This window comes from Macrosteles quadrilineatus, unplaced genomic scaffold (genome assembly GCF_028750875.1).
Source record: "Macrosteles quadrilineatus isolate MER2022 unplaced genomic scaffold, UCM_ALF_1.0 Scaffold_13__1_contigs__length_4303367, whole genome shotgun sequence".
NCBI classification, from domain to species: Eukaryota; Metazoa; Arthropoda; class Insecta; order Hemiptera; family Cicadellidae; genus Macrosteles; species Macrosteles quadrilineatus.
In genome coordinates, this window is record NW_026542606.1 from 2,275,309 (window position 1) to 2,300,882 (window position 25,574).

At 36.5% G+C, this 25,574-nt stretch overlaps 1 protein-coding gene across 1 annotated transcript in view; it reads right to left on the minus strand.

Annotated features, from left to right (window-relative positions):
- The window catches only part of LOC129004930 (corrinoid adenosyltransferase MMAB-like), a 105,961-nt gene that overhangs the window by 60,008 nt on the left and 20,379 nt on the right, over positions 1–25,574 (minus strand). The window contains exon 2 of the mRNA XM_054433643.1: positions 12,474–12,656. Within this exon, the coding sequence (XP_054289618.1) occupies positions 12,474–12,656 (183 nt within the window). The remainder of the gene's footprint in view (positions 1–12,473; positions 12,657–25,574) is intronic.

Genomic DNA, 25,574 nt, shown 5'->3' on the forward strand with positions numbered 1-25,574 from the left:
TAATAAACTTCCAAAAAGAATCACCAACAATCCAAAAAACATACTCCTAGAAAAATTACATGAGTTATTAATTGAAAAGGCATATTATAAAATAGAAGATTTCTATTCTGATGTTTTCTAAACGGACAAGAATTGGGTTAATTTTGTAAACTAAATTCACTTTGAATACATACCTGATGGCTTTCATTGATTTTAGCAGGATTTTATCTTATTTGTTGTTTTTTATAATGGTAACTTTTACTTGATGTCAGTAGTAATAATTTTGAGTTTTGTGAATTAATTAGTTATAGTATTTTTTTAAATTCTTATTTTTGACGACACTCCTGTCTTTGTACGTTGTACTATGTAAGATGTTAAGAGTGAATAAAGAATTTGAATTTGAATTTGAATGAACTATGGTCGACAAATTATGAATAAACTTGGCTACCCTACGTAATTGACAACACCTAGAATTCTCCTTAGTTCTTTAACATTAGTTGGCGTCTTGAGTTTTTGGATAGCCTCAACACGAGAGGGATCTGGCTTAATACCATTTTTAGTTACAAGGTGGCCTAGTAAACTGATACTGTCATGCCGGAACACACATTTTGATCTATTAAGTGTCCAGCCCTGGAGCCTACACAAAACACTATGTAAGTTTTTGTCATGTTCTTCCATATCTTTCCCGTATAGGCCTATGGTTATGTCATCGAAATGGCAAACAACACTTTGAAGGCCTTCAAGTGATTCAGACATTTGACGCTGGAATACTTCTGAACCAGTATAAATCCCGAAAGGAAGTCGTAAAAATCTGAACCTTCCAAAAGGTGTGATGAAAGTAGTAAGATATGAAGCTTCTTCTGTTATGAGTATTTGCCAATAACCCGAGTTAGCATCTAGTTTCGAGAACACCTTAGCACCATCTAATTGTCCCAGAGTGTAGTCTACAGAAGGCACAGGATACAGTTCTCGTTTAACACTCTCATTAAGTTTAGTAAAATCTACGCAAAGTCTTATTGAATTGTCCTTTTTGGGGACAATGACAAGAGGTGAACACCAGTCAGTCGGAGTGTCTACTCTCACGATAACACCTTTATCCAACATTGCATCCAGTTCCTTTTTTACAGCATCTTTATAGGGTAGGGGAACATGCCTAGGAACTTTGAGAGAGTACGGTTCAGCGTTTGGCTTTAATTTTATATTATAATGAGCTTGTGTATCACCGAGACCACTGAAAAGTTTAGGGTATGATGTAAAGGGATCAAATGAGCCAGTTGAGTTGACTCGAAACATCCTTTTAACTAAACCCAAATTTTCACTAACTTCATTGCTCAAAAGGGTTCTATCAGCACCAGATATTACATAAAACTGAGCCTTACAATATTGATTCTTGTACTGGATTGTACCCTTATACATAAAAAGTTTCAACTTATAAAGTGATTGGGGCAAGACACAAACGTCAGCTCCAGTGTCTATTTTAGCTTGAATACATACTCCATTTAGTTTAACTTCAGCAGACCATTTTGCTTTAGAATTCTTTTGAGGATTAATAGACCCCACAAATTTGTCACTCTTATTAACTTCATCATCTTGAAGAGGATGTGAATTTATTTCCTTGACATTCTTGAACTGGCAACATTTAGCAAAATGGCCCTTCCTGTTACAGTTTCGACAGAAAATATTCCGGGCAGGACATTTTGGTCGTTCATGTTGAGCGTTACCACACCACTGGCATTGATTGTAGTAATTTGTACTGGACGCATTGGAATCAACTGGAGGTTTCTGAGCAAATTTAGGCCTAGTGCCCCAAGTCCTTGAAGTGACTTTATCTGCAGTTAGTGCATGTTCAGAAGACCTGGACCTCATCAATGATTGTTGCATTTTAATCGATTCGGCTTGCTTAACATTTGAGACAGCAGAATTAAGTGTTAGATCTGCATTCATTTGTAGTTTTTCAGATAAACTTTTGTCCCTAATCGCTACAACAAGTTGATCTCGTATAGCCTCATCTTTATAAGAAGCAGGAATATCGTATCTAGAAGCCATCTCATGAAGATCATGAATCAAACTCTCAACACGCTCTTCCTCATGTTGAACCCTAGTATGAAACATTTACCTCTCATAGATTACATTTTTAGAAGGAGCGAAATATTTATCAATTTTTTTTAAAACAGTTTTGAAACTTTTACTTTCCTCAGATGTCAAATTAAATGATTCAAATATGCTTTTGGCCTTTTCGCCCATCATATATAGTAAGGTGTTTACCTGATATGGTTCGTCTTCATTGGTGAGCCCAGATACCGCATTAAAGCGCAAGAAACGGGTTTTCCATTTAGGCCAGTTTTCTCCTTTAAAATCAAAATGTTCTGGGGAAGGAACACTAAAAACCTTTCATCCTTATGTACTGTATTGCTAAAACAATAAAAACCCGCTGCCACCATGTAGTGTTATTGTATGTTAAATTAAAATAGTTTTAATAAGACAAATACTTTATTTCCCAATGTTTACCAAACAAAAACTAAACAAATAATATTTTAACACCATATGTTTTCAAACACATATGAATAACAACACAATAAAGACTAAGGCTAAGTCGGAACAGACGGATACGGTTGTGCGGTCGATTAGACAAACCTGGGACAAGTACGTCCTCTTTGAACTGGGTAAGTTGAAAGAAAAAGCTGCTTATGCTGCTGAACTAAAGGCAGCCGTGGAGGGCCAAGGCACCGTCCGCGCACTCGAGCCCAAGACGTCAGTTGAGGTTCGAGACATAGATTGTGTGTTGGCAGAGAGTGAAGTAATTAAGGCCTTAAAGGAAGCAGTCCCTGAGCTTGCTGGAAAATCGGCTGTTCTTAGGTTGTAGCTCACAAAACCAAATAGTAGCTGTACTATTTGACTAAGAATTAAGTGAATGCACTGTTTTATGTCATAACTCAAACTCAACTAACTTTATTTACCTTTATAAAAACATAGAATAACAAATAAACATATGATAATAATTAATAGAAATTAACAGGTGTTATGAAATAAACTGTCTCACAACACCCTCCCTTTTAAGTTTGAAAGTTCTTCAACCAGCTTGGTTTTTGTATGTTTCTCTTTGGACGGTTGTATGGTTCTGTTTGATGTGTATTCGCTGACAAATTTTCTTCACTGTTTTCCTCTCTTAAATAAGGGGCAAGTTTGAGGTGGAATCGATTTCTTCTCACATTCCTCTTATCAGTTTCAACAATATATGAACGAGGGCTGTCCAGGATTTTCACAATCTTGCCATGTCTTCTAAGGTCCACAATCCAAACTGGGTCTCCTATATGAAGAGGATTGAGAGTTTGCACTTTGTGCCTTCTATCATAGTTGTGTTTGTACTTCTCACGATATCTTTCTTCTCTCCCTTTAAGATCCTTTAGATCTGGTTTTCCACAAAGCAAATGTCCTGTCTGAGGCAATGTGCTCCGTAATCGCCTGTTCATAAGAAGCTGAGAGGGACTGAACCCATTCCAGAGGGGTGTCGTTCGATAGGCTAGAAGCGCTAAATAAGGGTCTTCCACATTTTTCTTTAGAATCATTTTGGCGATTTTCACTGCCGCTTCAGCCTCTCCATTGCTTTGGGAAAATTTTGGGCTAATTGTTACATGCTTGAAGCCATAAACTTTGGAAAAAGTCTTGAAATCTGAATTTTCAAGGACTTGAAATTGAGACCCACAGTCAGACCTAATTTCTTCTGGAATGCCGTGTCGACAGAAAAAGGCTTTGCATCTCATTATTACTTCTCGTGATGTTAATGACTCTAATTCAGCTATCTCAAAATATCTGGAGTAATAATCTGTCACAGTCAAAAACCAAACGCCTTCAAGTTTGAACAAATCCATCGCAAGTGTTTTCCATGGCCTGTCAGGGAATTGTGTGGGAAGCAATGGTTCATGACTGTTCCTTGAATGTTTAATACAAGTAGGGCATGATTTCACCATACTTTCAATGGCTGAAGAAATTCCTGGCCACCAGACTGACTCTTTTGCACGTAAACGACACTTGGTGATTCCAAAGTGACCTTCATGTACTCTTTGAAGTGCCCAAGACTGCAGAGCTGACGGAATTACAAGTCTTGAACCTCGTAGTATCATCTCATTATCAACACTTAGCTCATCCTTAACTGAATTGTACGGTTTTAGGTCATCTCGCAATGATGTCTTAGAAGGCCAACCTTGGATGATTATTTTTTTCAGTTCACGTAAAGTCGGATCTTTATTTTGTTCCTCCAATACTTTAGCAACTATGCAGTCGTTTATATCGATGGATGACAAAACCATTTGAACAAACGCTTGAGTTTCTTCTTCTAACTCACGGTCATCAGTACCTGAAAATGGGAGAGGTGCTCTTGAAAGAGCATCAGGAACTAGAAGCTGCTTTCCAGGAATATAAGTAATTGAAAAATCATATCTCATGAGACGCAATCGAATTCTTTGAATTCTTGGAGACAATTCATCAAGATGTTTGGACTTCAAAATTTGAAGCAGTGGTTTGTGATCTGTTTGTATTGTTATTCTCTTGCCAATAATAAATTCTTGAAACTTTTCACATGCCCAAGCAACAGCTGTAGCCTCCCTCTCGATGTTTGCATAGTTTTTTTCAGAAGGAAGAAGGCTTCGGGATGCAAATGATACTGGTCGTATAGAACCATCATCTTGAACTTGAGAAAGAGTTGATCCTAGTCCTTGAAGCGAGGCATCACATGAGATAATTGTTTCCCGATTTACATCGTAAATAGCTAGGCAAGGAGAGTTGGTCAAAATGAGTTTTATTTCATCAAATGCCTTCGCCTGCTCTGGACCCCATATCCATGGAACGTTAGCTTGAAGTAGTGAATTCATTGGGGCCAAAATCATAGCTTTGTCAGGAATAAACTTACCAAGAAAGTTTACCATCCCATTGAACCTTTGAAGTTCTTTTACGTTTTTTGGGCAGTCCATTTTGAGAATGGCGGAAACCTTTTCCTTATCAACAGAAATTCCATCGGATGAGAGGAAATGCCCGAGGAATTTAATACTTGACTTCCCAAACTCAGTTTTGTCTTTGTTAAGTGTCAGGGGTGGAACATCAAAAGGCAACCTGGAAAGAGTACTCCTGAAGCAAAAAAGAGCAATTAGATGCCTTGCCGACCTGAACTACAGAGACAGTTGCCGAGAAGCCTTCAAGAACCTTAAAATTCTCACATCAATTTCACTCTACATAAGAGAAGTCATTATCCACACCACTAAAACAGCCCAGCCAAGACACAGAGACATACACCAGCACAACACACGACATGCCGCCAATTTTTCCCTCCCACAACACCATCTGAGTCTGTACGAGAAGAAACCATCCTACAAAGGTGCTCTGTACTTTAACAACCTACCAGAGCACCTCAAGAGAGAACAACCCAATCTGCTCAAGAAGCACCTGACAACATGGCTTATGGACCGGCCGTTCTACTCTGAGGATGAATTCTTAAACAATAAGCTACCATGAAAAAAAGAAGAAAAAAATTCTAATTGTAATTGCAAATTACTGTAATAGTTTACGTACATACTGTACATTTTATGTACCTGACGCATGAATGTTCTCTAGGAATATTTCAATAAAGATTTTGTCTATTGTCTATTGTCTATTCCTACATTTTTAAGCTTTTCAAGTAGGCTACTTGCCGAACAACTGTATCATGTTCTTCTTTCGTTTTGCCCCAAATCAGAATATCGTCCATATGGACTGCGACATTTGACTGGTTGTCTAAGATTTTGTTCATGCATTTCTGAAAATGTTCAGGTGCTGATGTGATTCCAAATGGAAGTTTGAGAAATTTAAAACGTCCAAAAGGGGTAAGGAAAGTAGTTAGATCCTGGGAATTTACATTTAAGGGGGCTTGCCAAAAACCACTGTTTGCATCAAGTTTTGAAAACCATTTTGCTCCTGAAATTGAGCTGAGAGACGTTTCAATTTTGGGAATCGGATGATAAGACCGCTGGATGGATTCATTCAACTTTGTTAAGTCAACACATATGCGGACATCTCCATTAGATTTAGGCACTACTACCATTGCTGAGCACCATTCAGTAGCATGCTCAACTGGTGTGATTACATTATTTTGGACCATACTTTCTAGTTCTTTTTTCACTTGACACATTAGGGGTAAAGGTACTGTCCTAGGAGTGGTTATTGCGTATGGCTTTGCGCCATCCTTAAGTGCTATTGTGTAGGGATCAGGAATGACGCCCAGACCACTAAACATTTCATGGTATTCGGTAAAAAAATCACTGTCTACCTCTGCAACTGAATTAACAAAAGTTAAAATTTTCAAGTCCTGTATTGCTGGACGACCAAGCAAGGGTGTTATGAGTCCCTTCACTACGTATACCATGTGATTTATTTTAACATCTCTGTATTGGATATTAGCTCTAACACAACCTACAGTTTCTAATTTTGTTCTACCAACCCCAAACAACTCAACTAGAGTTGGCTGGATCCTACTTGGATCAACTATGCCAGGGGGAATTACTGTTACATCTGCCCCTGAATCAATTTTAAATGTTTGTGGCTTTCCCTCAAATAGTAATTCTAGTTTCCAGGGCTTACATTTTGACCCATCCCCAAGTGTACCTATGAATACTTTATTATTTGAAGGTCCAAGTTCACTTACTTCATTTTCATCAGTTACTTCCTGTGCTTCTTTAGATCTGCAGACCTTTGAAAAGTGACCAATCTTTTTGCATAAGTTACATGTTGCGCTTTTTGCTGGACACGTGCTTCTTGGATGAGACGGTTTATAACCACACCAGATACATTGCGCTGGGTATTCTTGTTTCTTTTGACGAAACCTATATCCTTGATTTTGGTTTGAACTCGATGACGTAGTTGCTTCAATTTGAACTCTTTTCTCATCACATAAATCTGCCTTCTCTTTCTTTACGTTATCTGCATGTCTTATTACTGTAATGGCCTTGTCTAAATTCATCTCGGGATCTAGCAACAAGCGATCACTAAGTTTCTCATCATTTAAACCCAGTATTAGTACCATCAACACCATTTCATCATTAAGTGAACCCCAGTCACAGGTTCTAGCCAAGGAATGGAGACTAACTATAAACTCTTCAACTGTTTCATTAATTTTTTGTTGTCTCTTCAAAAACTTTGCTCTTTCAAAAATTAAGTTCCTCCGTGGAATAAAATGTTTGTCAAATAAATCTAAGACTTCTTCAAATGTTAGCGTTGATTCGGTTGCTAAATTAAAAGATGCAAAAATCTCATCAGCTTTCTCACCTAATGTGTATATATAAGTGTTGATTTGTTTGTTCTCAGACTCTTCAGATAGCCCAGATGCTGACCGATATCTTTGAAATCGTGTTTTCCATCTTGGCCAATCTGCTGGTACAAAGGAGAAACTAGCTGTAGGTTGAATTACTGAATGAGTGTTTGATACAATGATTGACTTCATAGTTGAATTGTTGTATTCATTTTCTCTGCTTCTTTCATTTTCATTATCTTCATAGTCAGATTGTTTCCTTCTTGGATTTCTCTTCTGAGGCATAGCTCTAAACCGCTGCCACCATGTACTATTTGACTAAGAATTAAGTGAATGCACTGTTTTATGTCATAACTCAAACTCAACTAACTTTATTTACCTTTATACAAACATAGAATAACAAATAAACATATGATAATAATTAATAGAAATTAACAGGTGTTATGAAATAAACTGTCTCACAACAGTAGCTAGCAGCGGTTGGAGGTCGCTGAAATAGCAGGCGCATAGGCAATAGACAATAGACAATTCCTTTATTAAAATTTCATCAAGAAATGTTACAGCGTCAAATTTAAATAAATAACATTGGTATAATAGATACAAAGTGAAATGGAAAAGCTTCTTCAGTGTTATGTGTGGTCTTGACATGCAAAGAACTCCTTTAGGGTGTAGAAAGCTTTGTCTAGCAGCCATCTCCGTAGCTTCCTCTTCATCAGCAACGGGCCTCCAATTTTCAAGTGGTCTGGTAGCTTGTTTAGCATCTTCACTCCTGTATACAGTGCTTACTGGCAGTGACGGTAGTACGCTGATGTCTTATTGATGCCTGTGTAAAGTCAGTGGCTAGCAGACAATTTCACAACTAACTAACTAGCCTGGTATGGAACATCAGGAAATCAGCTGTTTCCCCATCCTTGCTCGCGCGCTCGGCATTCGCCTTTGCCCTAGCATGTCTACAGCTGACTGCTGTAAAAATTGGATGATGCCTACAGCGTAATATTGTTTTATTCGTTGTGCTATTGTCCACAAAGTTTATCTCTGTGAAACTTAATACTACTCCTGCCATCGCTTATTAAGTTTAATAAAAACCACATTGATGATGTCTGTTTTATGGCATTGCGTGTTTTAAGAATGAAATGTACGTTTAAATTTACAAAACTGACTTTTCAAATATTGGGGGGGACGCGTCCCCCATGTCCCCTATGGTGGCGACGCCCGTGATATATACTAACTAAACAAACATTTAAAATACGTGTTTACATAGTTAACACCCTAATTTTCAATTATTTACACATATTTGAAATTGTCTCTATTATTATATACACGTCTATATTTGTAGCCCAACTAGCAGGTTTATTTATATGGATTCGATTTGAATCCTGTTTTATTCAAACTTCAAATTGCTCTTGTATTAGGTTGACCCCTTTAAATTTAATTGAGGGTTGGTATTTATATGAATTTTAAAGTATTTCTACTTCATTTACTCTATTTATATATATTTACTTTATCTTTCTTATAGTTTATTTATTTCGTTTATATGTAGATTTTTGTTATATTTTATGGAGTTTCTCCCTCACATTTAAGTTGTGCACACTATGACCAAATGAGTGAAGATATTTCGACATACCACAAGACGAGGCAGTTGGGCAACGATTGAAAGGTTCCCCGGGGCGTTCCTTTGGTGCGGGCGTAGACTCCGGGGTTGCTCGCTCGAGACACAAGGGTTGATCCAAGCGTAGTCCTTCCTCTCGTCGTCGGTCGCTCGTCCTATGGGCCGTCCTCTTCGGGTTGCTTTGGTCCTTGGTAGCGCGGTAGTGTGGTGGTGGCCTTTGGTCTTGAAGAAAGCCGTGGGGTTGTGTCCTCGTGATCTTGAGCTGGTCGGGATCTTAACAGGTGCTTCAGACTATCCTGTTAAGTCACTGTCCCTACTCGATCCGGGACTCCCGACGGTTTCTTCTTTGAAGTGCTACTTCTTGAGACCTCTCCAAGACTGATTAAAACTTTTGGTGTCCAAGACCTCTTTTCCCCCCTTCGATGTTTGGTTCTTCCCCCGATGTCTTCGGGAAACGCCTACCCTCCAATCACCGGTGGAATATCTTCGATCATCGTCCTCATTGGCTTCTCCCCTCATGACCAGCCTCCAGAGGGCGTGGTGCTGACCGTAAGTAAAATAATTTCTTTATGCATGTATAATTTCTTGGAATCGGCGGGAACAATATTGTTTCTCGTCGATTGTTCCCATCGGTTACAATTTCTTCTACCATGCATTCCAGATCGAAATTCAATCTATGCCTGGCTTGTTCTCAGCCAGGTCTTTGCCCATGAGAACGTGACTTGAACCTGAGATCTTGCGATCATCTTTACTTTTTATTCCTATGAGGGGCCAGCGAACGTTTTCTATTGTTCATGAGTTCGTAAAGATAAATAATTTTAATGAATTAAATTTTAAACTTCCATATGTTTATAATAAGCATTAGAATCATAGGAGATGGCTCAAAGGAATTGAACTTAAAATAGCTGAAAAAATAATGAATCAACAATTTTAAGTGAAGAGAACATTGGTGTAAAGATAAATATTGGTGTAATTAGGTTAGGTACACGTTGTTTTGTAATAAAGGGAAGTAAAAAAACACAGGGATGTAATTATAGGCATTTTCAGAGACCTGCATTTAGCCTACATTTTAATTTTGAACCCTCAGAGTTAGTAACCAACTTATTCTAAAACAGATCGGTAACTTACAGTTCTAGCTAGTTATAACCTACAAATCAACCCTTTACTAATTTACAGTTATGGATTCTACCATTTTGGTTACTGATAACTGCATAAGAGAGCTTTATGTGATGGTGAGTATATAAGTGAAACCACAAAATATATTATCGTTACAAAAGTTACATTGTCAATCACATTTGCATTGATTCAAGCGTTTAAACCATAAACCATTTGTTGCACATTAATAATTTGTATAATTCAATTTAATCGAAGACGAAGATTAAGCCGTCGAGTTTTGGCTAAAATTGTTGTGCTTCCTTGTCGGTCTTGACAAGATCGAACTATTTGCTACGAAGCGGCATTTCAAACACATCATGTCATTCACAATGATTCAAGAAAACCAGCGTATGGATGATATGTAAATTTTGTTAACATGTATGATTTTCATTTATTCAAACCAATTTATAATTTTTTTATAAAAGCTAAAATTTAAAATTCAGTTTTATCAAGTAAACCAATCACATAAAAAATGTCAAACAAGACACTATTATTTACAAAGCTGTATGTATTACCTTCAATTTGAATACACCTTCAATGTGAACCACAGTTTTTTGTTGCTAAGTTGGTTCAAATTAGCTGTCGTCATAAATGCAAAAAAATAATAGTGCTGCACCCTGTAGGTCAAGGGCGGTTCCAGAGAGGGGGCCATGGGGGCCATGCCCCCCCCCCCCCCCCCCGAGAATGTAGATAAACAAACTTAAACTCCAACCATAATAATTTATTTTTAAAGTTTTTAATGTGAGTAGGCTATCAAGTACAGATGTATTCATTAGGACATGAATAGGTAGCACAGGTAAGGCGGAGCTGGCATTTACGCGGAAAATAGTATGGAAGTGAGAGCGCGATAGTCATCGTCGTACTCAAGTTGTACTAGTCTGGGCCACACACATTCGCCACAGGTGCGTGGTGCCGCCAGCTCGCAGTTAAACGGGTAATGTTTTTAGGCCGGCGCGTAGACACATCCGATGACTCATCACCATCACGCCATGTGACTAGTAGCCAATAGCAAAAGAAAATTATTTTCTTTGCCAATAGCCGCAGTGCAGTGGTAGTAGTAGCGACCAGCCGACTACAACACTGCGACTAGCGACACTGAGTAGAGCAGCAGTGAGAGTGAACTGAACATCTGTGGAATTTATGCTACGTTGTCACTAGATGATTTATACCCTTGCATTGTGAATGGTTATTTATGGGTTCTTCGTCAGTATTTGAGTAGTAATAATGCAGTAATGGTAAGTTACCATTACTGCATTATTACTACTCAAATGGTAAGCACAACTTTAATAGATTATAGGTCTCTGTCGGTAAATTCAATGGACCATGGGCGCCATATTGAACCTACAATTTCAATTTCCTAAATTAGCCGAGCCTGAAAAAAATGTTTCAAGCTGATACCTTACAAGCATTTTGCAGAGGTTTGTTTTCAACGCAATACAATTGTAATTATTGAGCTCCCATATGCATTTAAGGATATTTTTAAAGTAGCCCATTATATATATATTAAAAAATATATATTAACAAGAATTGTTTAGTCGACACGAGACACTCTGGTGTGACATACAAGTACAGTACTACACCTTAAAACAAGCTTCACATTTTAACATTGGATGGGAAGTTTTTTTTTGTGTTAGCTTGTATACGGTTCAACATGCCTGATGAGTTCACTGGAACCACTACATGCGCCCTCCTTATATACCTGCCCAAGTCGGCACAAGGTGGTCAAGAAGTTTTATTGCATATAACCAAAATCATGCCTATACTATACACTTTTCTTGAATTGTATCAATAAACCTAACCTAAAACTAGGTTCGAGTTTGACTGTTTGCACTTTGTTGCCGAAGATATGTTCATGAAATTCCACAATTATTCTTAATAAGGCAAAAACCTCAAATGTGTGATTTTTTAAATCTTAAAGCTAGGGTCTCAAAATAGCTTTAAAAACGCTAATTTCAGCACATAATTTTCAAAAATTTCCTCCATATCCCCCAGACCCCCCCCCCCCCCCCGGTGACCCCCCATGTAATGCCCCCCCCCCCCCCCCCCGAAACTCAGCCCTGGAACCGCCCCTGCTGTAGGTAAACCTTAAAACCTGTTAATGCTATTTAATATCATAGAACTAACTTGTGCAGTTGAAACAGCTGACAAAATTCTTTAATAATTCCTTTAAATATTTATGGATATATTTTTATCAAACTTAGCAAATTTATTTATTCTATACTAAGCTAATAGTATTTTCCTAAAACCACACTTTGTAACCCTCGTTTCCACGGTTAACTCCAATATAATCTAACTCCATTTAAAAGAGGTAGTACCATAACTATTTAAGGTAAAAGGTAAAACTAAATTAAAGTTTGTACGATAATTTTGGCTACCAGTAATGTTAGGTGAAATCATATTAAAAGATTACAATGACCAAACAACAAAGAACCACTCAATCTTAAGCAGAAAACTTACCCCAGGTAACAAGAAAGCTCATCAGTGTTACCAATGGCATCAAATATTCTGTCATTTTTAGGCAATGAAACCTCATTAATTGTTGAGAAACCACTGTCTCCTTCTCGTGAAAATGGAGGATGGCTCTCGTTGTTTTCACCTGGTAGTTCATTTGACTGTGGAGGTTCAACTTTTGATGTTGAGCTAAAAAAGAAAAAGAATGATGAAAAGAAAGATTTGATGGGATAAGTATAGGATAAACATTTGCCGCACCAAACCTACGGACTAAGCGGATTTCCATAAACCCAATTAATTAATCTCTACTAAAATATTTCCTTAAACATCAAATTTATCCATAATATACTGTTTGAACTTATACTACTTATGTTATATTGCATTTTTTTACCTTAAATCTATCTATAGAGTAGACTGAGTGAGTATGGTGGAAGTTGGTGACGAGGATTCTCCCTGTGAAATTTGCAATATTTTAATTACTAATGACTGCAATGGTCTATTATGCGATGGTTTTTGTAAAAAATGGTACCACGCGAGTTGTGTAAATATAGACTCTAAGAAATACTCTGGTATTAATGAACTGGCAGACCTTATAAAGTGGTACTGCAAGCAGTGCTCTGCAAGGTTAGACAGGCTTATGTTAAGTGTTTGGGACGTTGATGATTTGATTAACACTCGTACTATCTTAGACAATCTTGTAAAGGTAGTGAAAGGAGTTGCAAACGACAACCTACAACTTAATAAACGCGTTGACGACGTTTGTTGTCAAGTGAGGTTAGGTCTGAATCTGAATCCTAGGTCTGTCGACACTTCAAAAATTGACAGTGTAAGGGCTGTAATTGAGACTGATGAAACTGTTATACAGTTTCCTTCAGAAGACCATTCTACTTTAATTGACGTGTCTAACAGTTCAGTGAACCTTGTGACTCCTGCTGTTGGTGATCTGAATATAGACAAACATTTTCCACCATTGCCGACAAAGACAAAGGTCAGTGCTCAAGCTTCTCCTTCTACTGATAACTGGCAGACACATGTATCCCGAAGGAACAGACGCAAGTCCCATAGGCCTAGACCAATTATAGGCACCAAGTCTGTGGATGTAGGTTCTGTCGCTAAAACTAAGGTTAAAGCCGTTGAAAAAAAGGCGTGGATCTTCCTATCTCGTATAGCCAACGATGTAACCAAGGAAGATATTGATAATTACATCTCTGATGATGGAATTTCAGGTGAGTCTATTCTACTAAAGTCGAAGTTTGATAGGCCTTATCGGTCTTTTAAAATCGGTGTCCAACCTGCGGATGCAAATAGACTTTTACAGGCTGACTACTGGCCTAAGGGTTCATTGGTTAAGGAATTTAAACAAAAATTTGTCCCGAGACTCAAGCCTCAATTCGTACAATCACGCACATTTTTAGGGAAAATGCAGCCCCGTCAAACTCAATCCTAGGTTATGGGCCTGAAATCTTGCCTAGTACGGGTAAATCTGCTAGTAGCCTGCTTGTGTGTGCTATAAATGTGCAATCTATACGTAATAAAATTGCTGAACTTGAAATACTTTGCTGTCAACTGGACATTGATGTGCTTTGTGTCTGAACATTGGTTGTTAGAGGCAGAAACTGCATACTACTCTAGAATCAATAGCCTTGACCTTGTATCTTGTTTTTGTCGAAAAACCCCTTGGGGGGTGTGGCAATTTATACTAGGTAGCGTTCGCAGAGGCATCCACAAAATTGAGCGGAGTCATCAAGAGTTTATGTTATATTATTTTTGTCGTACTACAGTAAAACAGTCGTTTTTAATGCATGCGTTGCGGGTCTAAAGTAGCAATTTTACTCTTAAGGGAGTAAAAATCGTTTTTTAGCCTCTATGGAGTAAGTATCAGCTGTTGTCAACTCAGTTGTAAATTTCAATTATAAACGATAGCATGTATCGAAAATATGTATCGATTCGTGCTTCATAATCATTTTTACCTACAGTTTTAAGAGATGACAACATTTGTGCGGATATAAATAATACAATAATTAGTTTGGCTACACATTGTTTTGTAGTTAAGGGGAGTAAAAACACAGAGCTGTCATTTTAGGTCTTTTCGGTAGCCTGCATTTACATTTCAAGTTTAAAACCTCTGGGGTGGTCATTAGCTTTTTCTCAAAAAGGGCGTTACAGTTCCAGCTAGTGATAATCTAGAAATCAACCCTTACAGTTTCGGATTCAACCATTTTGGCTGATTCAGTAACTGCATTAGAGGACTTCATGTGATGGTGATTATATAAGCAAAAACACAAAATATATGGCATTCTCTCAAATATGCGACCTTCATAACTACTAAAACATAACTAACCAGCCAATTATCTTAATATACTCGTTAAAAAATTGTATTTTTTACAATATTAAATATATAGATTGACTTAAAAGCAATTAAAAAAGCAATCCGGTGAGCACTACGGACTGCTCACCTTTACTACTTCCTCCAACACTTCCTACGTCACGGGCCTGTTTCCCTCCCTTCCCATAGCATTTTAGGATTACAGATACCTTAATCTAATCGTCATAAAAGTTTCCACACTCCGGACTGCTCGCCTTTACTACTTCCTTTGTCACTTCCTACGTCACGGACGTGTTACCCTCCCTTCACTTAGCATTATTGGATTGCAAATACCTTAATCTATTGATCATAAACCGATCCAAAACTCTGGACAGCTCGCCTTTATTACTTCCTTCACCATTTCCTACGTCGCGGACCTGTTTCCTTCCCTTCCAATAGCATTTTAGGATTGCATATACCTTAATCTAATTGTCATAAAAGTTTCCAGACTCCGGACAGCTCGCCTTTACTACTTCCTTCACCACTTCCTTCGTCACGGACCTGTTTTCCTCCCTTCCCATAGCATTTTATGATTGCAGATATCTTAATCTAATCGTCACGAACGGTTCCCACAGTCCGGACTGCTCGCTTTGACTACTCCCTTCACCACTTCCTACGTCGCTGACCTGTTTTCCTTCCTTCCTATAGCATTTTAGGATTGCAGATATCTTAATCTAATCGTCTTAAACAGTTCCCACACTCCGGACAGCTCGCCTTTACAACTTCCTTCACCACTTCCTACGTCACGGACCTGTTTTTCTCCCTTCCCATAGCATTTTAGGATTGCAGATACCTTAATATAATCGTCACAAACGGTTGCCACAGCCCGGACAGTCTTAAACAGTTCCCACACTCCGGACAGCTCGCCTCTACTACTTCCTTAACCACTTCCTACGTCGCGGACCTGTTTGAACCAATTGAACCTAATTGATAACCTAACATAACTAAACCTAACAACAACAACAACAACAAACAAACAAACCTAACATAACCTAACCTAACATAACCTAACCTAACATATAACCTAACCTAACATAACCTAACCAAACCTATCTTAAAACTTAACCAAGCCTAACCTAACAGATGTTTCGTCCTAAGTATCTCCGGTGTTTTTCATCGGATCCAAAAGATTCTTCCATATTCTTAATCTACACAATAGGCCTACTCCGCATATTGTGAGTAGGTACTCACATGACATATTTTGAGTAAAAAAAATAATTTTCCCTTTATCAGTTTTTTCGGTAGGCCTAATTTCCGGTCTTTTCCGAAAAATAAAATCGTCATTTTCGGATTCGGCGTGAAATTTAAGTCATTATGGAAAAAAAACATTTTCACTTTTGCGACTAGGCCTAGTTCAAGGATAACATTGAAACTTTGAGACCCAGTGGGGCGGATTCCTGAGAGACTTTTTTAACGCCATATAGATGTTGGCACTCACCGATATGTTCTTTATCACCATGCAAAATTTGAAAACGATTGATCCAGCCGTCTAGGAGGAGTTTGCGTATTACGAAATGCATAAGAGTCGACGTATAAGAGCTTCGCTCGCTTCGCTCGCTCCGCTCAATTAATACTAAATGGAACTACTCTTTATTAGACTTAAGTGAGTACTGTGAAGAACTGCATGCAGAATTTACAGGTATAATCATCTCTAACTTGAATCTCATTGTTGTCACCATGTATCATTCGCCTGGTGGTAGTTTTGAACGCTTTTTTTATTTACTTGACATGTGTCTAGTTTATTTAACTTCCCTGGGGTTAGATATTATAATCGGCACAGACCACAATGTGAATATACTTAACCATCCAAGTGAGGCCAGTGATTTCAGGAACATTCTCCGCAGCCATGATATATTCTTCAGTGTCAATGAACCAACCCGTGGTCTATCTCCTTTAGACACTGTTCTTACCAATCTTGACAGCTGGAGATACATGGCCCATGTAAGTGTAGATCAGATATCTGACCACAAACATGTTTTTTTTTTAACTAGATCTACCAGAAGGTGTATCCAAACGTGGTCTGCAGGAACCTGACTACTTAAATAATCCTGTCAAAACTGTAACTTACAGACAATTTAATGAAAGTACGCGGCCTTGGAGCATTAGGGTTCTAACTGACATTTTTGTCAAAATTGAGATTTTGATGCATTATGGTTCTATTTGTCATTTTACAGCTGTTTATGAAAGTTGTAATGGTGAATTGTGGGTAGTTTTTTTTATATAAGCAAAACAATTACGTTCCATTTCCAGAAAGACCAAAATCCTAATTGAAGAAGGTTCTATTTGGTAGTTAGAACCACATTGATCTTCAAAAACTCCACACAAAGTTCAACAAAGTCCTATGTCATACATGGAACCTTGTTGTTTTAATTTTGCTCAGTGGTCAGTGACATGATGGTTGTATCTTGCACGTCCTGTTGTTTGTTTACAGAGTGTAGATGATGAGTTGTTCGTTGGTGAGTCAGTTGGTTATTTACAGGTTTATTAATATTATGTCGATCTACCTATACATAATGATGAGTAAAATGTAACTTAGTAAAATGTAACTTAATAAAATGTAACTTAATGAAATTTAACTTAATAAAAAATGTAACTTAGTAAGATGTAACTTAGTATAACAAAATGAAACTTAGTAAAATGAAACTTAATAAAATGTAACTTAATGAAATTTAACTTAATAAAAACTGTAACTTAGTAACTTAAAATGTAACTTAATAAAATGTAACTTAAAGAAATTTAACTTAATAAAAAGTGTAACTTAGTAAAATGAAACTTAGTAATATGTAACTTAATAAAAAATGTAACTTAGTAAAATGTAACTTAATAAAATGTAACTTAATTAAATTTAACTTAATAAAAAATGTAACTTAATAAAATGTAACTTAATGAAATGTAACTTAGTAAAAAATGTAACTTAGTAAAATGTAACTTAGTAAAATGAAACTTAGTGAAATGTACCTTAATAAAATGTAACTTAGTAAAAAATGTAACTGAATAAAATGTAACTTAGTAAAATGTAACTTAATAAAATGTAACTTAATGAAATTTAACTTAATAAAAAGTGTAACTTAGTAAAATGAACTTAGTAATATGTAACTTAATATAAATTTAACTTAGTAAAATGTAACTTAATGAAATTTAACTTAATAAAAAATTTAACTTAATAAATTGTAACTTAATAAAATGTAACTTAATAAAATGTAACTTACTAAAATGTAACTTAGTAAAATGCAACATAGTAAAGTGTAACTTAATAAAATCAGGGTGTCCACAAAAAATTTGTCATTAATTTCCATGACTTTCCATGACTATCCATGACCATTTACCATTGATTTCCATGACTCACGAACTTTACACGCAAATTATAATATAACATACACACACAAATAATACTGCCTGGACATGTTATTTTGCAGAAAATACTGAAATATGTAATAACAGATAACAATGGAGTACAATAGGTACAACAATGAACTAAAACAAACCGAAAACTCATAAAATAATACAACTGTAATAAATTGAATTGTCGAACATTTGTGAAAAATCCTGAAAAATGCTCCAACAGTCCGGGGTACGGCTGACTAGAACATTAAATGGTCCCCTCAAATCCATCCATAATTGGAAATTTCCATGACTTTCGATGACTTCTTGCCTATTTCCCTGACTTTCAATGACCAAAATTTCTTTCCATGACTTTCCAGAATGTGGACACCCTGAAAATGTAACTTAATGAAATGTAACTTAGTAAAAAATGTAACTGAGTAAAATGTAACTTAATAAAATGTAACTTAATGAAATGTAACTTAGTAAAATACCCCCGCCGCAGCAAACCTGCAGACTAAGCGAATTTCCATTTGACTGATTGGATTTACACTGAAATGTCTACTTAAAAATATAACATTTTTATTCTCTATTTAAATAGAATTAGTTTAACTAGTACTTAGGTTTGCTGCATCAGGGAGGGTAAAACTGTTTTTTTTTTTGTAAAACGTTAATAGTTAGTAAGAAATAAAAACATTTTCCAAATTTGATCAAAATATGTTCATAAACAAGCAAACTACAACAATTTACTTATTCTCCATAAGAATAACATGGGAATTTTAAATTTACAATTTTTTGGAATTTTCTCCGTAACCATTAGGCGCATAATAACGCTTCAATATACTAAATTATTTGCTTTTTTAAGCTCTACAAAATGGTTTGGAAAGAAATTGCTAAATTTTATGTTTTTTGGGTCAAAAATGGGAAAAACCTATTTTTACCCCATAAAACCCCCCGTAAACCCCCGTTCCCATGGTCCGATCATGCTGGATCTCGAACTCGTTCGAATAAACGTAGGTTTACACGTTTGTACCGAATTTCATCAAAATCGGATCATATTTGCTCGAGTTATCGTGCTAACGGACATATATATATATATATATATATATATATAATATATAATATATAAATATATATATATATATGAATTTGAACGGATGGTGTTTTTGGCCTCTAGGGATCTCAAAATGAAAAAAAAAATCGGTCCCGCGTCCAGGTCTTACCATGAGTACTACGGTAATAGCTTATTCCCTATATGGGAAATTCGCTAATATTCCCTATATGGGAAATTCGCTAAAATGTAACTTAGTAAAATGAATCTTAATGAAATGTAACTTAATAAAAAATCTAAAAATGGTAAATCCTCATAAGAGAGATTGTGTAAACTTGACTTTTACAAGACTGTTTCTGGGTAACTTATAAGACTGCTAGTATTTTGGTGGCTGACTGCTAGTCTTTTAATTACTTAAGATGTGTTAGATTTTAAGATATGATATTTCTGGTAGCAATACGAGGGTTAAACTCTGTAAAATATGCATTAAGACCAAATAATTATCATGGTTTTTGTAGTAACAATTAAATAATTGTTTGAATTTCTATGTACAAGTAAACTTATACAATAATATGTTTTCTTAAATACTTAAGATTTTTGTATGGTAATTAGTGTTTTATTAAAGCTATTATTCAGTATGATAAAGAGTTTTAATACCTTTTTTTCTACAAATGGGTGACTAAATTTAAGTTATAAAAATATATATTGTTACAATTAATTATCAATTAATTAACTTTTCTTTAGTAAAAGGGTCATAATATTTATGTTAGATTATACCAAATTCTATAAGGTTCTAAGTAAAAGATATAACGTTAAAATGCATTTTAAATCACATCAATTTTGAATCATAAAGGTTCCATCTAAGAGCAAGAACCTTAATGTATTTAAGAAAGTGATTTGATAAATCAATAAGGTTCCAACTTTGAGATGGAATTATGTTGAATTTGACTACCAAACAGGCTTCAAGCAACAAAGTTCTACCATATTTTTTAAAGTTATTTTTAAACTATATAGTAATAAATTAAGGACATTTAAAAATATGTTTTATCTAGTTAATTATAAGATGATTCAGAAAAAACATCTCTGAATATTTTAACATTGATCTGTTTAATTTCTGCAGTACCAGATTTTTGATTTTGCTCTCCTGTAAAGTTAAGGTTTTGGCAGTTAGAACCCTAATGCTCCAAGGCCGCGAGTAACTACTGTTACTTTCAATGTGTATTGACTGATCTGGCAGTAAAGTGGCTCTCTGAAATAGAATCATTTAATGCTGAACAATCCTTTGACTATTTCTTTGATAAGTTTAGAAAAGTTTTTGACTATTGTTTTCCCTTAAGAAATAAAACCTGCAGGACTGTGTCTTCAGCCAAGGCAAATGCTGGGTGCAGTGTAAACAACTGGTACACACCTGAACTCTCTGCCTTTAAGAACTTTATCCTAGGTATCAGTGACTTATGCAAGAGTAACCCACAATTGCTGCCCTACCTCCGTGATCTCAGGAAGCATTATCGTTTGAAGGTAAGGGAGGCGAAGCAATTTGCTACTGCTACTGCCATTGCTACATCTCCAAATGCATGCAAGGCTGCCTGGAACTACATCAATAGGCATAAAACCCCTACTACTGTTCCTGCTAAAGACTTTTGCACTGCTGATGAGTTTAATTCATATTTTCTTGATTCTGTTGATGAATTAATCCTCTCTTGTAAACCTGATCCATCTGTTCCTTATGATTGCCTTAATTTTGTTCTTTTTGTTCCCACTAATTTTTCATGGACACCTGTTACTGTTGATAAGCTGCTTGTACCTGTGTACAAAAAGGGACCAAAGGACAGTACTGTAAGTTACAGACCAATATCTATCATCCCCATCTTTGGTAAGGTGCTTGAAGCAGTCATGTTAAACCAGCTGTACAGCTACTTTGAGAGGCATCGCCTTATTGTGCCCGCTCAATTTGGCTTCCAAAAAGGAAAGTCCACCGTTCAGGCTGTGGACTGTCTTGTTCAAGAAATCTTAAATGGTCTAGAGATTAGAAATTCTACTTCCGTTATAATGTGTGACCTATCCCGCGCTTTTGACTGTGTGTCACATAGTCTCCTGTTGTCAAAGCTCGAAAGGCACGGGGTACGAGGCGATGCTCTCTCAATCTCATTGATTAAATCTTATCTTGAAGGGAGGTCTCAAGTTGTGACTTGGAATGGTAACTCTTCCAGTCCTCTGATGGTGAACAATGGAGTCCCACAAGGGTCTATTATGGGTCCCTTCCTTTTTGTAATCTCAATTAATGACTTGTATCACAGTGTTGCAGGCAATGTCCTGCTATATGCAGATGATACAACTCTCTTTTCTAGTCACTCAGACTTTTCTGCATCTAAAGTTGCTGTGCAGGAATTATTAGATGTAGCTTCTATCTGGTTTCGCAACAATAAATTATGCCTGAACCAAGCCAAAACTCAAAACATCACTTTCAGTCTTTCTAGGGAACTGAGGGAAGAAAACACTGTAAAGCTGCTGGGCTTCACCCTTGACCCTCAGCTTGATTGGAACGATCATATTGAAATCGTGTGTGGTAAGCTAAGTCGTGTAATCCATTTGCTCAGATGGTTAAAGGCTGACATGCCATTTGAATTTGTTTGACTTGCGTACTTTGCTTTTTTCCATGCTCACATTCTGCATGGCACTAGGCTCTGGGGTCACTCCCCTGGAGTGAAAAAAGTCCTCAAACTACAGAAGAAAGCTGTCAGGGTCTTGTGTGGAGTCCATCAGCTGGAGCATTGTAAACCTCTGTTTGTTCAGCATGGTATAATGCCTGTACACAATGTATTTATTTACCAATGCCTGTTAGAGATTAAGAACAATGAATCAGCTTTTCCATTGGTTAATAATGTTCATCATTATAGCACTAGGAACAATGAAAATATTTTTAGAGATAGAGTTAGACTAGATTTAACTCTCAACTGTTTTCCTGTTGCAGGAATAAGGTTCTGCAATGCCTTACCCATAACTGTCGGACAACTCTTACCGAACAAGTTTGCGACCCCACTAAAAGCTTGGATGCTTGCCAATCCATTTTATTCCATAAAAGAGTTTTGGAATGCACAGCTTGTTACTATTGGGTTGAACCCACAGTAGTCTAGTAGAGGTATTACGAAATTGTAAATTTATTTTTCTCTGCCTTGCATGGCTTGCAGCACGTAGTTTTTATTTTTTTTTTTTCATTTTTAGTTGCATGCATTGCTTTGCATGTTTTATATTAAACGAGATCCTGCATGTGTTTATTTCAGCTCTATTGTTTTTGTTTGACGTAGCCTATTGTCTGTATGTACTGAATGGCCAAATAAATCTTTTGAATCAAAATAAGGCTATTTTAAGTAGGCTACTATTTTTCTTTGGAAATTTTGGGGGAAACGACTATTTCACCCTGAAACTCACGTTTGAGCATCACAAAAGCACTAGAAATCAACAATTTTTGGAACTTGAATTTTTTTTTTACTTTTTTGAAAAAAAAACCTTAAAATCTTTTTTCTTATTATTTAGGCCATTTCAAACACTTTTTCCTTTGGACACTTTTCCGGCACATGCCGTTTTTACCCAGAAAACAAGGTTTGAAGTCATTAAAAATATCAGTGCCAGAAAATGGCAGATTTAGGGTAAACCAAGGTTAGGTTGGGTTGGGTTAGGTTAGGTTTAGTTAGGTTAGGTTCGAATCATTAAGTTAGGTTAGCTATTGACACTTACCGGTTAAATGTGCCGGTCAAAATCTGTAAGTTAAGTGCCCACAACTCCAACACTTTTGTTAATATGAACATTTAAGTTTACAAAACGTAGCTTTTCAATGACAGAGTACTTTATTTATTTAGTAGAATGGAAGCATTTCCAGGTACTTACGACGACATTGTTGTCGGTCTTATCTATCTGTCTGAGAGAGATAACGATTCGCTGTAGCGTCGACAGCACCGGCCCGCAGTAATAAATCAATTAGCCTAATTTTCGTTCTAGGCCTAAGCGAAGAGTTGGGTTGACAAGTTAAGTTTGTTTTGGGTTAGGTTAGAACAGTGTCATCTATCCTAACCTACCAACCAAACCAACCAAACTTCTTGGAACAGAAGTTGATGATCAAAACCTTTTCTAAATATTGTATTTTGTATTAAGGTCAAGTGGGGTAAGTGGACGCCCAAAATCACATAGGTAGTACAACTTTGAGCACAGATTAAAAAACGCATGTAGGTGCCTTATGCTATACAAATAAAATTTGCTGAGCTTATTCTTTGGAACTTTTTGTATAGCCTATGTGGTTCTTTTATTTTGTTAAAAATATAAATTTTGTGTTTTTGAGAATTTTTTTTTTAGAATAAATCGCTCTTGATTTATGTTTAGACGCACACGTGGTGATTTTATAGTCGAGAAATGAATTTTTTCAAGAGTACGTTAAGCTGTCCTAAAATGGATTTAGTTGAATTAACCTGTGTTTGTGCTCTTCAACTTAGATCAAAGAAAAAAGAAGACAAAGTAAATAGGTGGGTTTGTCCGATAATAAGTCAGAGACTTTTGAATGGACTGTTTTATTAACTGTAGGTACACTTGTTTACGTGATGACAGTAAAAAGGTCTTACCTACTATAGAATGTCTGTTGAAAGTTTTGATAAACTATTAATATTATATTCTCGATTTTCAGGGTGAGATAGGCCAAAGTGTTTTCCCCCAAAAGGGCCAAAGGAAGAACTATTACCTTTAAATCCATTCATTAGGTTAATCCAGGCAACTATCCCCAATTGATCTAGAATCTAGATTAGGTCGATGGAGGGTTAAGTTACTGAAGCTAAGTAGGCCTAGTGTTGGGTATCAACAGTCGGTAATTATTCCGACGTCGGGACTAGTCGCAAAAGTAAATTTTTTTTCCATAATGACCTAAATTTCACGCCGAATCCGAAAATGACGTTTTTATTTTTCGGATTTTTATTAAAAGACCGGAAATTACTGAAAAACCCGAAAAACAGAAAAAAATATTTTACTCAAAATAGCCTACGTCATGTGGGTACTCAAAATATGCGGAATATTGTGTAGATTAAGAATATGCGAGAATCTTTTGGATCCGATTAAAAACACCGGAGATAGGACGAAAAATCGGTTAGGTTAGGCTTGGTTAAGTTAGGTTAAGATAGGTTTGAGTAGGTTAGGTTATGTTAGGTTAGATTGAGTTGAGTTAGGTTAGGATAGGTTTGGCTATGTTAGGTTAGTTTGAGTTAGGTTAGGATAGGTTTGGTTAGGTTAGTTTTCTTAAGGTTAGGTTGAGTTAGGTTAGGTTAGGTTGGATTAGAATAGGGTTAACCCTAACATAACCAAACCTAACCTAACTTAACCAAACCAAACCTATCCTACACTAACCAAAACCAACCTAACTCAACTTAACCAAAACTAACCTAACCTAACCAAACCTATCCTAACCTAACTCAACATATCTATCTGTCTGAGAGAGATAACGATTCGCTGTAGCGTCGACAGCACCGGCCCGCAGTAATAAATCAATTAGCCTAATTTTCGTTCTAGGCCTAAGCGAAGAGTTGGGTTGACAAGTTAAGTTTGTTTTGGGTTAGGTTAGAACAGTGTCATCTATCCTAACCTACCAACCAAACCAATTGAACCTAATTGATAACCTAACATAACTAAACCTAACAACAACAACAACAACAAACAAACAAACCTAACATAACCTAACCTAACATAACCTAACCTAACATATAACCTAACCTAACATAACCTAACCAAACCTATCTTAAAACTTAACCAAGCCTAACCTAACAGATGTTTCGTCCTAAGTATCTCCGGTGTTTTTCATCGGATCCAAAAGATTCTTCCATATTCTTAATCTACACAATAGGCCTACTCCGCATATTGTGAGTAGGTACTCACATGACATATTTTGAGTAAAAAAAATAATTTTCCCTTTATCAGTTTTTTCGGTAGGCCTAATTTCCGGTCTTTTCCGAAAAATAAAATCGTCATTTTCGGATTCGGCGTGAAATTTAAGTCATTATGGAAAAAAAACATTTTCACTTTTGCGACTAGGCCTAGTTCAAGGATAACATTGAAACTTTGAGACCCAGTGGGGCGGATTCCTGAGAGACTTTTTTAACGCCATATAGATGTTGGCACTCACCGATATGTTCTTTATCACCATGCAAAATTTGAAAACGATTGATCCAGCCGTCTAGGAGGAGTTTGCGTATTACGAAATGCATAAGAGTCGACGTATAAGAGCTTCGCTCGCTTCGCTCGCTCCGCTCAATTAATACTAAATGGAACTACTCTTTATTAGACTTAAGTGAGTACTGTGAAGAACTGCATGCAGAATTTACAGGTATAATCATCTCTA